This window comes from Pipistrellus kuhlii, unplaced genomic scaffold, assembly GCF_014108245.1.
Source record: "Pipistrellus kuhlii isolate mPipKuh1 unplaced genomic scaffold, mPipKuh1.p scaffold_m20_p_2, whole genome shotgun sequence".
NCBI classification, from domain to species: domain Eukaryota; kingdom Metazoa; phylum Chordata; class Mammalia; order Chiroptera; family Vespertilionidae; genus Pipistrellus; species Pipistrellus kuhlii.
The window spans coordinates 177,822,920-177,838,173 of NW_023425515.1; the positions used below are offsets into that span (position 1 = coordinate 177,822,920).

General features: G+C 60.4%; 1 protein-coding gene across 1 annotated transcript in view; it reads left to right on the forward strand.

Moving 5' to 3' along the window:
* Positions 1-15,254, forward strand: part of SDC3 (syndecan 3) — a 37,462-nt gene that overhangs the window by 14,252 nt on the left and 7,956 nt on the right. Inside the window, exon 2 of the mRNA XM_036445185.2 lies at positions 14,438-14,555. Coding sequence (XP_036301078.1) covers positions 14,438-14,555 — 118 coding nt within the window. The remainder of the gene's footprint in view (positions 1-14,437; positions 14,556-15,254) is intronic.

Genomic DNA, 15,254 nt, shown 5'->3' on the forward strand with positions numbered 1-15,254 from the left:
CCAGGACGGGAAGGTCACTGAGGCAGTGGGCTGGAGGCAGGGGACTGAGGGGCACAGGCTTCTTGCCTGAGTTTGTCCTAGTTGGGGTTTGTGGGGACTGAACACCTGCCAGACAGAGGCTGGCCCAGCCGTCGGGACAGACGGGCCTCTGAGCAGAGACTTGGAAGCGGAAACCAGCCGGGGGCTCGGCGGCTGCCAGCTGGGCTGGGCGGAGGCCGGTGCCCGGGAGCCAAATGGCGGCAGGGCAGGGAAGAAGGGTGGGCCCCAGAGACGTGTCTGTCCTCACGGCCGCCCTAGACAGCCACAGGGGCGGGGGGAGGGGGGAGGTAGGTTTACATGTTGTCAGATTCAGATGTGCTTCACCGCTGAGCCCTGCCACCGTCCCGTCCGCTTCCCTGGCAGGGACGTGTCCTCATGGCTCTTCCTGAGGGAGCCAGGGGCCAGCCCCAGGGCCGGAGGGCCAGGGCGGGGGCATCTGAGGACCTCTGAGAGCTGGAGCGGGCAGGCTGGGTGTAGGAGTGGAGGTGGCAGCCGGCCTGAGTTTAGAGTGGCCGCCCTCCGGGTGGGTTATTCTGGGCCAAGCCTGCCCTCTTCCTGTGGTCCCACCTGACAGAGCGGCCTTTGACAAGCACAGAGGAGGGTGCTGTGCCGGCCGCTCCCGCCCGTGGCCTGCAGAGCCAGTGTTTGCCCAGGGACCTGGGCGCTGGGAGGTTCCCCTGGGCCTTGGATGGGGGAGACTCGGAGGGGAGGGGAGGGGAGGGCAGGGGAGCAGGGATAACGTTCACCGCCTCTCCCAGGTGAATATGTGAGTCCAGGCTCTGCTGTGTGACCCTGGGCAACTTCCTCGCCCTCTCTGAACCTGACTCTCACATTCCTTCTTAATTTTTTCTAAACAAAAGGTTTATTGAAATTTAACTCACCTACCATGCAATTCACCCATCTAACGCATATAATTTAGCCTATTGATAGAGCTGTACAAACCACCATCAATTTAAAAAAAACAAAACGCCACCATGTTTTTATTGATTTCAGAGACGAAAGGAGAGGGAAAGAGATAGAAACATCAATGATGAGAGAGAATCATTGCTTGGCTGCCTCTTGCACGCCCCCTACTGGGGATGGAGCCTGCAACCTGGGCATGTGTCCTGACTGGGAATCGGACTGTGACCTCCTAGTTTCATAGGTCGATGCTCAACCACTGAGCCATGCCAGCCAGATCACCATCAATTTTATATATTTCTACCCCCCCAACCCCATCCCTCCAAAACCCCCCAAACCCTACACCTATTAGCAGTCACCCCCCACTTCTCCCCAATGCCCCAGCCCTAGGCCATCGCTGACTTACCTTCTGTCTCTGTGGGTTTGCCTGTCTTGGACGTCGCAATGGGAACGGACTTCTTCCCCTGAACATAATGTGCTCCAGGCCCCCATCTGGCAGCACTCGGTTCCTTTTAAAAAAGATTCCGTTGCACGGGCAGCCCACCTTCTGCTGACCGCTCCGTGGATGAGCAGGGGCCTGTTTGCACGCGTGGGCCGTCATGAATAGTGCTGCCATTTAAGAAGGCGTGAGGACGTAGGTCTCCCGTTCCCTGGGAGAGGCGGGCACCCGAGGAGTGGGATCGCCGGATCGGGTGGGGGCTGTGTTTAGGCTTTTGAGGAACCGCCAGACTGTTTTCCAACGCGGCCGCACCATTTTCCGTCCCCACCAGGAGGGTGAGGGCTCCGGTTTCTCCACAGCCTCGCCGGCGCTTCGGACTTTCTGTGCATTCGTTCTTGCTCCCATTCATCCTTCAGGAGGTATTTTTAAAAAAACACATATTTTATTGATTTTTTACAGGGAGGAAGAGAGATAGAGAGCTAGAAACATCGATGAGAGAGAAACATCGACCAGCTGCCTCTTGCACACCCCCTACCGGGGATGCGCCTGCAACCAAGGTACATGCCCTTGACCGGAATCGAACCTGGGACCTTTCAGTCCGCAGGGCGACGCTCTACCACTGAGCCAAACCGGTTTCGGCTCAGGAGGTATTTTTAGGGCGTCTATATTTGACAAGGCCCTGCCTGCCTCCCGGGATTCAAGGGACGAGGGTGAGGGTTGGGCCGCAGCCCGTCCCCTCCCTTTCCTGAGCCATGCTGCGCCTCACAGTGTCATCGTGGGCGGGAGGTGGCCCTGGAGACTAGAGTGGCCCAGGCGGGTCTCTGGGGGCAATGCCAGTCTCCCCGGGGTTGTTTTTTGTCTGATTGCAGGCTCTGCGTCTCCCAATGGTGGTGGCGGTCCTGGAGGCCCCTGGCTCGCCCGCGCCGGGTCTTGAAGTGGAGCCGCTCAGAAGCCATGGGGACAGCCGCTGGTGGGGGTGGGGGTCACATCTCACCCTGTGTTCGCAGATGGGAATGTTGTAGGAGTGTGTGTGCGCGTTGTGTGACCTCAGGGGGAGGCTGGCATGTGCCTGGGAGGCTCCGGGGAGGATGTCGGAGCCACGTGGAGTGGCCAGCATAGCTGGAAGGGCTGGGCGTGGCTTGGGCAGGCTCCAGCAGGGCTGTTCCGTGGGCTGGTGAGGTCCCTGCAGCCCCCTCACCTGGCTCCAGAGAGCCTCCAGGATCCTTCTGCCCTTTGGGCTGGTCTTCCCTCAGGCCCTGTGGGCATGGGAGCCACACACATGGCCTGGGGCTTCTATCTGCTCTCAGCCTCTTCCCCCCCACAGGCCCTGCACCCCCCGCCTTGCCCCCCTGTCACCCCCACCCTGATACTCAAGCTGGTTTCTCTGCGGCCTTCCACAAGCTGCCAGCCTCTCTAAGTCTACGGAGGCCCACTCACCTGGCTCCGTCCGTAAGGGGCCTGGCGCTTGGTAGGACTCAGTCAATACTACTTTCTACCCAGCCCAAGCCTGTTTGTAAAGTGGCCAGAATTGTAGGTTCTCCTGGGAGCCTGCTCATCTGCATGCTTTGCATATAATTTGCATAGTTGTTTCATGAAAAAATAGGTTGGCATCGGTCTCAATTTCTCTTTCCTCCTCCCAGCTCCGTTGGGGTCCTGTTATTGGGTTTTGGGGGCCCCAGAGAGAACCTTGGCCCAAAGCCCTGGTTCACGGGGAGCCAGGCCAGAGGACAGGGTGCTGCCCAGAACTGCAGTGACCGGGGTCAGGAAGTGGGCGATGGGGTCTGTCGGGGGGTGATCCCACTCATAGTGTTCATTGAACAAATATCGATGGGGGTCGACTGTGTCCCAGGAATACCCTGGTTGCCCGGGACATGGGTGTGGCCTCGGCAGGCCCAGCCACCGCTCCCAGCAGCCCCTGGAGGGGAGCCGGACGTCAGACAGTAAACAAGCTAATTTCAGGCGGCGGTGAGCTCCGAGGCAGCCCTGGTGCTGACACGGACGGGGTGTGGGGTCACTCGGGTGGGTCTGGAGGTCAGGCAGGAAGGAGGCTCTGAGTAGCGGCCCTGTGTCATGTCCTGGCACCTACTCAGTGCAGGACCTGCTCCGACCTCACAGCTGCCACCTCTGTGAGCTGGGAGTCTGGTTTGTCAGAGGGCACCCGGAGGCCCTGCCCAGCGAGCTGGGGAGGGGGAATAGCTAACCCACACTGGGGTGTCCCATGGAGGCGTACGGGCCCCCGGAATGGGTGGGCCCTTGCCCACTTGTTGGCAGGAATGTTTGCAGAGCCTAGGGGTCCATCCTTGTCACCTGCTGGCTGCTCATGGGGTGCTGGGTGGGGCGGCTCACCTGAGCCAGGCCACCTGCCATGGGAGCAGGGGCTGTCCTCCCTGCCTGCTCATCCCCAGACGTTCGTCTGTCTGTCTGGTGTCTCTGTGCAGGGCCCCGGTGCAGGGAGAGGAGGGGCTGTGTGGCCTCTGACACCTGCCTCCCCCTTGGGGAGCTCTCTGCGGGGGATATTGGTGAGGGCTGAGAGGGGGTGTGCACTGCAGTACAGAGGGCCTGGCCTTTAGGGCACAGCTGATCCAGGGTTCAAGTAGGGCCCCGTTGCTGTGTGGCGTTGGGCCAGTTGCTTTACCTCTCTGAACTTCGGTGTGCCCATCTGCGGAATGGGCATAGCAGTGCCTCGTGGTGAGAGAAACGAGGCAGTGCACGTACGGAGAGCCTGGCACACGGCAAATGCTCCCGAGTGCCGGCTGTAACGGTTGTTCGTGGGACGGGATGGAATGGCCCAGGCTCTCTGGCTAAAAGCCCCGTGAAATGAGGGTTGTGTCACACCCTGGGAGCCCGCATGCACTCTCAGGGGCTCGGGGATTTACTGAGCACAGGACCTGGTGTCAGCGAGGCCAGGGTCCAGATCCTGCTGTCACCTCGGCACAAAGCACTCGCTGCCCGGGGGGCCGAGTGGGCTCAGTGAGCCGCGGTGGGAGGAGCCCATGTGCACGGTGGGAGCGTGGCTGGTGGCTCCTCCTCCCCCAGCAGATGACCCCACAGTGGAGGTGGCGTCCCCAAGCAGGGACCCCTGACTCCCACTGGGCAGGGGGTGGGTGCGGGAGGCCGCGCAGAGGAGGTGCGGCTGGCGCTGACACAGCACATTCCTGACACGCTCACCGTGGGACCCCGAGCGCCCAGAACGGCGCCTGGCACAGAGTAGGTGCTTGTACATACTGCTTGCGCTGAGTAGGTGCTGGCGGCAGAGACGGGAAGGGTGTTCCGGGAGGGGACTGGCACGTGGGAAGCCTGAAAGTGCCTGCGTTCCCAGAACCGTAAAGGGTTCCGTGTGGGAGGAGCACAGCGGGGTGGGCAGCCGGGGAGGAGGCTGCTGAGTCTGCCCAGGGCCTCAGTGGGTGGTCCTGGGCTCGGGCACGAGCTGGGGGACAGGAACAAACGGGCAGTGTGACTCCGGGCGGCCGAGGGGGCCGCTGGAGGGCAGGTGGCTGGGAAGTGATGGAGGGGGAAGGGAGGGGGGTCCCAGCCTCGGGCTGGGGCAGGGGCTGGCTTTCCCAGGGTTTCGTTGTCACCCTCCGGCGAGCCCTAGGTGACAGCGTGAGCTCTGGGTGGCCAGCCAGCACGCTGACCGGGGCTGGCGGGGGTGGCAGGGCCAGGAACTGGGCCGGCGGGCGGAGACGGCGGGCGGGGGAGGCGCCTGGTGCTGCGGGCCAATGTGGCCGCCCGCCACGTCGATGCCAGGGAGGGGGCGGCTGGGCCCTGCCAGGCAGCCCGTCTGCGGTGAGGCCCGGCGCTGGGCCCGGCCGCCGGGCCCGCCGGCTCCCTCACAGGCTCCCTCGCTGTTTCCTCTGCCGGTGCCTCTGTTTGCTCCTCGGTTTCCTCAGGAGCAGGCCCCACAGGGTCTCGGCAGGATGAGGGGCCAGGGAGCTTCGCAGGCCGGAGGGGGCAGGGCTCCCCCAGTGATCACAGCACCCGGAGCTCACGGTGGAAAATTGGCAAGTTCACACCCAGGCCCTGAGCAAAAACTGGGAAGCGTCTGCAGTCCCGCTGCCGGAGAGGGCGCCGGGAGCCGCGGGTGGAATTCTGCGTGGAGCCTTGAAGGCAGTGAGTTCATCGAAGCACGATCGAGTCAGGATCAAGTTCTTTATTTATTTGTTGTAACTTCCTTTTCAGAACTCGGTGATGATAGTATTAATAGCCAGCGTTGGTTGTGCAGTTCATTAACGCGGGGGCACCTGGTCTTTTGCCTCGAACCCCCCAGAGGTGGTGGCTGCCTTTGTTTACTGGGCAAACCCGGCTGAGAGGGAAGGGCCTGCCCCAGCCACCAGGTGTGGAGACACCACATCCTGACAACCGGCCATGCGGACCCGCATCCTCAGTTATCCTTCGAAATGAGTAAGAAATAAAAGCCTCCGCTGTGCACATAGGCCTTTGAAAGACCCGACTCAGTGGTATGGATTTGTGAGAACCCCGTTACTGACGCTGCATAATATTCCCGGGCGGGGCTGGCCCTCCCTGATTGAACGAGGCCCCTCTTGTTGGGAATGTAGGTTTTTCCACTGAGGGCTGACTTTTTATTTATTTTGAAAACATACGTATTTTTTATTTTTTTTTAAATATATTTATTTTATCGATTTTTTACAGAGAGGAAGGGCGAGGGATAGAGAGTTAGGAACATCAATGAGAGAGAGACACCGATCAGCTGCCTCTGGGGATGTGCCCGCTACCAAGGTACACACCCTTGACCAGAATCGAACCTGGGACCCTACGGTCTCCAGGCTGATGATAGAGCCAAACCGGTTAGGGCTGAAAATACATTTTTATTGATTTCAGGGAAGAAGGGAGAGGGATAGAGAGATAGAAACATCAATGATGAGCGAGATTTATTGATTGGCTGCCTCCCTCCGTCGCCTGCAACCCGGGCATGTGCCCTGGCCGGGAATTGAACTGTGACCTCCTGGTTTATAGGCTGATGCTCAGCCCCTGAGCCACGCCGGCCCAGCAACGTTGACTTTTTAGATGTCCAGAGCATCAGGATCGAAAAGGCCCTTAGAGCAGGGGTTGGCCAACCGCGGCTCACGAGCCACATGCGGCTCTTTGGCCCCTTGAGTGCGGCTCTTCCACAAAACACCACGTGCAGGCGCGCACGTCCAGTGTGATTGAAACTTCATGGCCCATGCGCAGAAATCGGTTTTCGGCCTGGGCGAGTCTATTTTGAAGAAGTGGTGTCAGAACACTCAAGAGGCCAAAGTTTGCCGACCACTGCCTTAGAGCATCCAGCTCGACTGTTCATTTTACAGATGGGGCAAGGGGAGTGCTGAGAGGGGAGAAGGAGACTGTCGGGTCCCAGGGGCTGTGGCTTCCTGAGCTGGGATGTTACCTGCTCTCCTGTCTGGCCCAGGGTGGGCATGGAGGAGGGCAGTGCCCGTGGGGAAGGGAGTTCTGAGAGGGTGGTGAGGCCGCGGAGTGGGCAGTGGAGAGAGAGAGTGGGGGAGGAGGCGGGCTGGAGCTGATGGAGTTGGGGCGTGGGGTGGGGAGGCCTCCATTGCCAGGATGTCCAGGATGTTCTCTGCAGAGCAGCTGGCTGAGATGGGCCCAAAGGGGTATTTTCTGTCCTCAGAGCTGAAGGTCTGGGGGTGGGGTGAGGGGTTGAGAATCAGAGTGGGGAGAGGGTGTGTCAGTGACAATGCATGCCTGGGCTTTTAAAAGAATATATATGTGTGTGTGTGTGTGTGTGTGTGTGTGTGTGTATTTATTTATTGATAGAGGAAAGGAGAGGGAGAGAGAGTGAAACATTGGTGTGAGAGCGAAACATAGATCAGCTGCCTCCTGCATGTCCACCACCGGGAATCCTGCATGTCCGCAACCTGGGCATGTGTCCTGCCCGGGAATCAAACCGGCAACCTTTTGGAGCCACACTGGCCAGGGCTGATCGTTTTCTGGGGGGATGGTCTGTCACTTCCAGGCTGGGCTTCTTGACAACCCTTCCCCCTCGTCCCCCAAGCCCGTCCGCTCTCTCTGGGTCCTGGGTTCTGAGGCCCCCTCCCCAGCAGATGCAGCCTTCCCGCCCCTCCAGCAGCAAGTGAATGCTGTGGGAGCTGGTCCCCGGCCAGGGCAGCTGTGGCCGCGTGGGGGTGGAGACTGCAGCGTCCCCTCCCCGGGCCAGGCCGTCCGTTGTGTAGCGCCCGGGCTGTCCCGCTGCCCGGAGCCTGGCCCAGGCCCACATTCCTGCGGTGACGCTCCGGGTCTCCGGGCTGGAGCTGCTGAGCGTGAGGGGCACCGGGTTCTCACAGCGCGGAGGGTGTTTGGGGACGGGGACTGGCGGGGAGGAACCCCAGGGCGGTCCACGGGCCTCTCTCTGCACAGACCGCCTGCTCCCGTGTGTCTTTGGACAGATCACCTTACCTCTCTGAGTGCTGCTTTATGTGGTCATTCCCCACCCTGCCCCTATTCCCCTCCTGGGGCCTCAGTTTCCACATCTGTGAGATGGGAGAGTTACAATCCGTGGTCACTCAGGCCTTATGGTTTAGTCCTGAGCCCGGAGACGGGAAGGTGGAAATACCAACAGGTGGCCAGCTCCTTGTCCGGTGCGTTATCTCACGTGACTCTCACAGCTGCTCTACGGGATATGCATTATTATTGTCCCCATTTAACCAACTAGCAGGGTTTCCCAAAACTTTTGACATATATGTACCCCTTCTATAATTTTCATAACGCTGAGTAACCCCCGTACTCATGAGAACGTAGAATTAGGCTCAGCTAAGCAGCGTGCAGTGCATATCCCCACCAAACTCGGGTGCAACGCGTACCCCCACCAACCTCTTCCCGTTCCCCTGGGGGTACGCGTACCACACTTTGGGAATCACTGATCCTGAACTAGAGTAAGGTGACCAGACGTCCCGCTTTGGAAGTCCCGATTTAAAACTTTTTACAAACGCCTCGGGACGCGGGACAAATTGTTAAAAAGTCGGGACTGTCCCGCCCAAAGCGGGACGTCTGGTCATCTTAAACTAGCGGCCCAGAGAAGTTAAATAACTTGCTCAGAGTCACCCAGCCAATAAGCAGAGTTGAACGTGAACCCAAGACTGAGTCTGAAGCTGGGATCCCAGCCCCTGCTCACACGCCAGCCGCCAGGAGAGCGGTGCCTGCGTCTGGCTAACGCCGGGAGGGAAGCTCACGCAGAATTAATCATAGGCGTTTTATTCCCGGCGTTGGCAGCGTGGTTAGCACTGCACAGGGTGTCGGCTCCCGGCGGCCTGCCAGCCGACCTAATTTGTGCGTCTGCGTCTGTGTCTGTAACTCACCCTCTCCCCTCACCCGCCTCTCCTTTTCTCCCTCTGCTCTCTCCCCTGCTGGGTGGCCGTGGCAAGGCCTCTCAGCCTCTCTGGGCGTTTGTACCCTCATCTGCAGTGCCGTCGTCCTGATTCTATCCCCCCGTGAGGATGGGGAGGCCTCACTGAGGTCAGGTCTTCAGAAACAGCGATGATAGAAATATGGACATCTATCTAACAATAATCACAGCTACACTGACTGGCTCAGGTCCAGTGCTCGGCTCATTACCTGCATTTTTTTTTTTTTTTAAGACAACTGCCTATTTTATTTTATTTATTTTTATTTTATTTTTTAAAATATATTTTATTGATTTTTCACAGAGAGGAAAAGAGAGGGATAGAGTTAGAAACATCAGTGAGAGAGAAACATCCATCAGCTGCCTCTTGCACACCCCCTACTGGGGATTGTGCCCGCAACCAAGGTACATGCCCTTGACTGGAATTGAACCTGGTTTCGGCTGCCTGCATGATCTTATTTGATTCTTCTTCTGGCAAGTCTGTGAGCGGCATCCTGCTGTTATCCCCATTTTACAGATGAGGAAACTGAGATTGCAGAGCTTCAGTGGCTTGCTTGCTTTCCTTCGAGGAGCAAGCTGGGCGCTGATCCATTCTGGTCTCCCCTCTGTGCTGTCCTGTTGGAGGACTGGTGGTGGGTGTTGGGCATGAGAGACCTGGACCTCTGGTCTTGGCAGAAGGCTGCTGACAGAGGGAGGTGCCCGGCTTTCTCCTGGACGGTGTCCGCCATCCTTGGTGCGTGGCTGTGAAGCAAGGAGACTTACCTGACATCCACCTGCTTCGGTACCTCTGTGGGGAGGGTCCTGTAGGGGTGAGTGGTAAGCGAGGGGAGCCCTCTGGCTGCTGGGGGGGGGGGGGGCCTGAGGTGCCTCCAGGGTGAGGCTGTGGGAGTCAGCTCCAGAGGAATGGTGGGTGATGAGGGGACTTGAGGAAAGAGGACAGGGCCGTGTCAGTCCACTGGGAAGGGTGCCACCCCATCCCCCTGGCATTGTCTGTGTTTGAATGTGCCAGGTGTCATGCATGGTGCCCATGTGTGGAGGGGGCTGGGCTGTAGGTGTCCGGGCTGGTTGGGGGCAGCAGAGAGGGGTCGTGCATAGGGTGGGGTGGGTGCCTTCAGGAACGTGTGGGTAGGGATGGTGCGTGAGAGCAGGTGGGGTGTTTGTTGGGTGCTAGAGTGTGTGCACAGTGTGCATAGACATTGCGTGTGTGTGGATGGCTCTGGCAGTTCTGAGCTGGGGTCATGCAGGGGTGAAGGGGCTGTGGGTCATGGTGCCGGAGCCCTGGGTGAGCTGCGGGTTGGGGACAGCCCTGGGCAAGGGTTCCAGGGACTGAGGACCTGTTGGTGCCTCCGCCCAGGGGTCTGCGCCTGTGCAGTGGGGACAGTTGAGCTTTGGGCGGCCGTGAGGGCCGGAGGAGGCACCCGGGCAGGGCGGCCCTCGGCTGCGGTGGGCCCCTCACTGGCTGCCGAGGGACCTCCGGTTGGGTGACTGCTCCTGGGACTGGCCATGTGGGAAGCAGAGTTCATGCTTCTGCCGTAGGCACCCTCTCCGCATCTGTGTGTAAGGGGTGGGGGTGCAAACAGGCGTTTCCAAGTCCGGGCTCAGTGTCAGCCCACAGGTGTCCCTGCGAAGGGATGTGTGCGGTGAGGTGCTCGGACAGGGAGGGGACGGTGGGTGCCCAGGTGAAGTGATGAGATGGTGCTGAAGTTGTGTGATGCATTCGTGGTGTGTTAGGTGTGGACAGGGTGCACACGTGTGTGCGCGCGCGCACATTTGCACATGTAGCTAGGGGTGTAGTACGTGGGCGATCATGGGATGGTCACCCACTTCCCACATGTCTCTGTTGTCTAAGCGCTAAGATAGGCACGCAGGTTGGGGTCAGCAAACGTTGCCCATAATTACTATGTGTGTGAGGGCATAGCTGTGTGTTTTATAGGGCGTGGCTGTGTGTGCTGGGGTGTGTGTGTGGCGTGTGCATGAGGATGGCACTGGATTGTCTGTTAGCCGCAGTGTGTGTGTGCGTGTGTGTGCTTGCGTGCGTGCGTGCGTGCGTGCGTGTGTGTGTGTGTGTATCAGGCATAGGAGGGTGTGAGTTTACCTGGAGGAGGAGTTCAGTGCAGGCCATGGGGAGGCCAAAGGATCCTGGGCATTCTGAATCAGTTCTCCTTTAAGGGAATGGAATAATTATCATGCTAATTATGCATGGGCATGCAAATGAGGGGTCATTTGGGGGTCACAGGCTGTTTGTCGCTGCCCTCCTCTGGCATTTTGTGACTTTTGAGGCTTTCCCTGCTGCCTCCCAGGCTGTTCTCCGCCCCCATCTTTTCCCTCTGCCCTTTCGTCCCCCTGGGGGCCGCAGCCACCAGCAGCCCCCGGGCGGGCCCCACGGAGCCCTGGTCCTCACTGGCCCAGGGACGGGTAGAGCTGGCACTCGGTCACCTTGGGGGGAGGTGCTGGGCAAGATGGCATTCTGCGTCCCACCTCCCACCCCTGAGGGGCTCCCAGCACCTAGCTTCCCAGGGCAAGTTCAGGGGTGACCGCGCTATTGGCCACCCTCCCTCCCCCCTCCCCCCCATCGAGGGGCTGCGTATTTTCTGGAAAGAATGCTCTCTTGGACGCAGGTTTGGAAAATCACCGAGGTGGCCCCTTCCCCAGCTTTGTCTGGTAAGTGTGAGTCTAAATTAAGATGTGAGAGAATTCTCTCCCTCCACCTCCCACTCTCGCCTTCGCTTTCTCTCACACGGCAAGTCCTCCCTCCACTCTTCCCCCCCTCCCGCCCCCCAGACTCCTGACCCCTGGCCTTCCACTGTCCCTGCCTCTTCGTCCCATGGCTCTGCCCTCCCCCCTCCCTGCCATCCTCTCTGTTCCTCCGTGAGCTCTCCCGCTCCTGCTCCCCCCCACCCCCCGCCCTGTGGGGAGCTGGAGCTCCTGGTCCTTAGCATGGAGGAGATGGTCGTCATGGTAACGGTTGTCATGTCAATGGCTACTGATCTGGGGATGAATGGTATCTAGGTGAGAGCTACCTGCGTGGAGGCTGATGGGTTCACAGGAGGCTCCATGCTTGTCTCTGAGCCTCAGAGCTACACTGTATGCACCCCTTACCCAGTGCCCGCCCCCCATGCACGTGCCTATTTGTGCCCAAAGACATGCCAACACACGCTGCCCCTCTGTGGCTGCCTTTAGGTGAGTGTGTCTAGGTGTGTCTGTATGTGTCTTCTCTGTGTTTCTGGGTGTCTCTGTGTTTCATTTCAAGGGTCTGTGTGGCTTTGGGGTGGGGGGGGGTCTCTGGATTTTTCCGCAGGTCTTCCTGGGGTCAGGGTTTCGGGGCTGCTGTGTGGCACTTGTCACCGAGGCGCCATAGGCTGCCCTGCTTTGGCTCTCACCTTCACCCCAGTTTGGAAGTCCCTGGGGACCACAGACTTCTCAGAATCTCTCCTCCCAGCCAGAGCTCTCTGGCCTGCCTGGAAAGATGAAAAGACAGTGAGGGTGGCCCCACCCAGGAGTGGAGCCCGAGCGCTGGTCCCGCTCAGGCCCCATCCCGCTGGGCGGCCTGGGAGGAGCTGAGTCCTGGCTTCAGGTGATTTGCCTCAGAACTGAGCAGAGTCTCCCAGGGACTCTGGCTCAGCTGGCCCCGGTTTGGAGGCTGGCAGTGTGGGGAGCCTTCCTCCTAACCTTCTCACCCCAGGGTGGGTGTGTGGGGGGGCGCCGGGCTGTTCTGGGCTGGGCGGGGTGGAGGGTGGGGGCCGTGGAGCCAAGAGCCGGGGAAAGTTGGTCGGTGGGTGCGCTCAGCCCCTGGAATGTCTCAGAGGAGGAAGCCCAGCAATTAGTCACGAGAGCAATTACACTAATTGTTCCACTCCATGACTCACTGGTAGCAAGTAAACACTGATTAATTCATTACTCTGAGACTGTGTGTGTGGTGGTGGTGGTGGGGGGGGTAACAGGGGTGGGGCCGGGGAGGGCATCTCCTGGCCCCCTGCCCAGGCCTCCCGCCCTGCCTGGGTAGGGCTCTGGAGCAGGTGGCTGAGGCGGGGCAGGGAGCTGGGATTGGGATCCTCTCTCTGGCTCTGTGCGAACTCCACAGGGGCCTGTCAGGGCGGCTGAGAGGCTAATCCAGTCCCTCCTGCTCACATGCCCTGCATGGCTTCCATGCCAGGCGGACGGTGCGGGTGCCCGGCCTGCACTCAGAAAGCTGCCAGGTGGCCACGGGAGGCCTCTGTGAGCCTTCCCCAGCCTCAGCGTGCCCTGCCTCACCTTGCCACAGCTCAGAGCAGTGACAGAGGTGAATCCAGCAGCAGGAGACGCTCTGGAAGATAAACCAGGAGGGCTTCTCGGAAGAAAGGGCAGGCGTTTGTGGCAGAGATGAAGAAGGAAGAGTGTTCTAGGTGGAGGGAATGGCGTGAGGGAGAGAGGCAGCAGAGACCAGGCCTGTGCCAGACACAGAGGGGCCAGGGCGGCTGGAACCGGTGATGGGCGGTGCAGAGGGACCTGATGAGGCTGGAGGCGGCAGGACCAGCGCCAAAGCACAGGCTACGCTGCGCCGCCCCCCCCCCCCCCCCCCCCCCCCCAGCCTCTGTGTGGACTTCGGTGCGAACCTTCCTCTCTGAGCAGCAGGAGTCACTCTCGCTTCCTCTGGAAAGCCCTCAGGGGCAAGCGCTGCCTGGGCTCCATCTGGAATCAGGGTCAAGGTGTGGCAGGAGGTGGGCCGAGCCTGCTCCTCTGGGGGTGGGGTGGGGGGGTTGCAGGCTTGTCTTGGATGTCTCAGTGCTGGCTCCCAGCCCAGGGTTGCAGGAAGGACCCGGGAGCCCCAGTTCTCCGCCTCCCCAGGCTCTGATTGTAGCGGAGTCTTGGGCCTGGTGAGCTGGACCCTGGGAGGAGCCCCTCTCTGCTCTCCTGACCCCCAGAGACCTCGGCGCAGCATCAGGCCCTGAGCTGACTCCGCCTTTGAGATCCTTTGTGGGGAGGTGAGAGGAGCTGACTTCTAGTTTTGGGGAGGACCTAGGGCTGGAGCCTGCACTCCTAGCCCTGGGCTCCCCCGTCCCCCCCTTATCCATGGAAATTCCCTCCCAGAGCCCCAGATCTCACACACCTGTCTGCTGGGGCTGATGGTCCTGTCTGGATTTTCAAGGTGTAAGACGCTGGGTCCCAAGCCACATCTGACGTCTGACGGTCACATCTGGGGCAGCTGGGGCCTCCGTTCTGTCCTCTGGAAGAGGACCCACGTGGAAGGTGGCACTAGCCTATGCCAAGCACCTGCTGTATACGAGGTGCTCAGCTCTGCACACCTCTTAGCACGTTGCCGGACAGGGCAGGTGCTGTTGGCTCTGAGTAATGAGTAAACTAAGGCACAGAGAGACCAAGTAACTTGCCCCACGTCCGGCACAGATGTAGTAAGCGGTGCAGCCAGGACTCACATCCAGCATTCCGGCTCTAACCCTGCTTCTGCCGCCCAGCGGTTCTGATCCGGGGGCAGCGCAGTGGAGGGTCCTCCGTGGTGGCCGTCAGCAGGACGGGCTGCTCCCCTGGCCCCCGGGCTGCTCCCCTGGCCCCCGGGCGGGCGGGCGGGCGGGCGGGCGGGCAGGAAGTGGTAACCACGCCCACCCCGCTCCGCCCACCTGGAGGCCACGCCCGCGCCGCCCCTCCGTGCCCCTCTGTCCCCGTGGGAGAGTCCGGGGCGCTGAGCCCAGGCCCCTGTCCGCCCTCCGCAGACGCAGCGCTGGCGCAGCGAGAACTTCGAGCGGCCCGTGGACCTGGAGGGCTCCGGGGACGACGACTCCTTTCCCGACGACGAGCTGGACGACCTGTACTCGGGGTCCGGCTCCGGCTGTAAGTACCGCCCCTTCCCTGTGCGTGCGGGGCGGGCTGGCCACGCCAGTCTGCCTCCTGTCCCCACGCAAGGCTGGTCCCAGGGCCCCCGCAGGCTCACTGAGGCGGGGGGAGGGGGAGGAGGGGAGGCCAGGCTGGGGTGCCCTGTGGACCTCACGCTCCGGAGGGCCAGTTGTCCTGGGGATGGAACCAGGGCCCTACGGCCTCCACGCCCAGGACTCGCAGCTCAGGACTCGCAGCTCCCTCGGCTCTGCTCTGTGTCCTCGCCTCCAGGTGGGAACAGACATCCCCCAGGAGCCCGGTGTTCAGTGCTGCTCCAGCACTCCGGGGAACTTGGCAGGGCAAGTCCTCACCCACCTGGGAAGGGCCAGCGGAGTAGGGTGGGTTCAAATCCCAGCTTCACCACCCAACATCCGCAGCACCTTTATAAAGCCTTTCCTCTCAGAGACCTATCTGTGAGAGGTGATGTACACGGAGTGATCGCTGAGCACATAATCATCTGGCCACTCAGTGTATATCCTACATAGTAAAAGGCTAATATGCAAATTATCCCCTTGACCAGGAATTAGACCAGCAGGCAGGCTGGCCAACCGACCCTGTCTCCTCCCCCTGGCCAGGCTGGCTGGACCCCACCCATGCACGAATTCACGCACTAGGCCTCTATTATATATATATATATATATACATATATATATATAT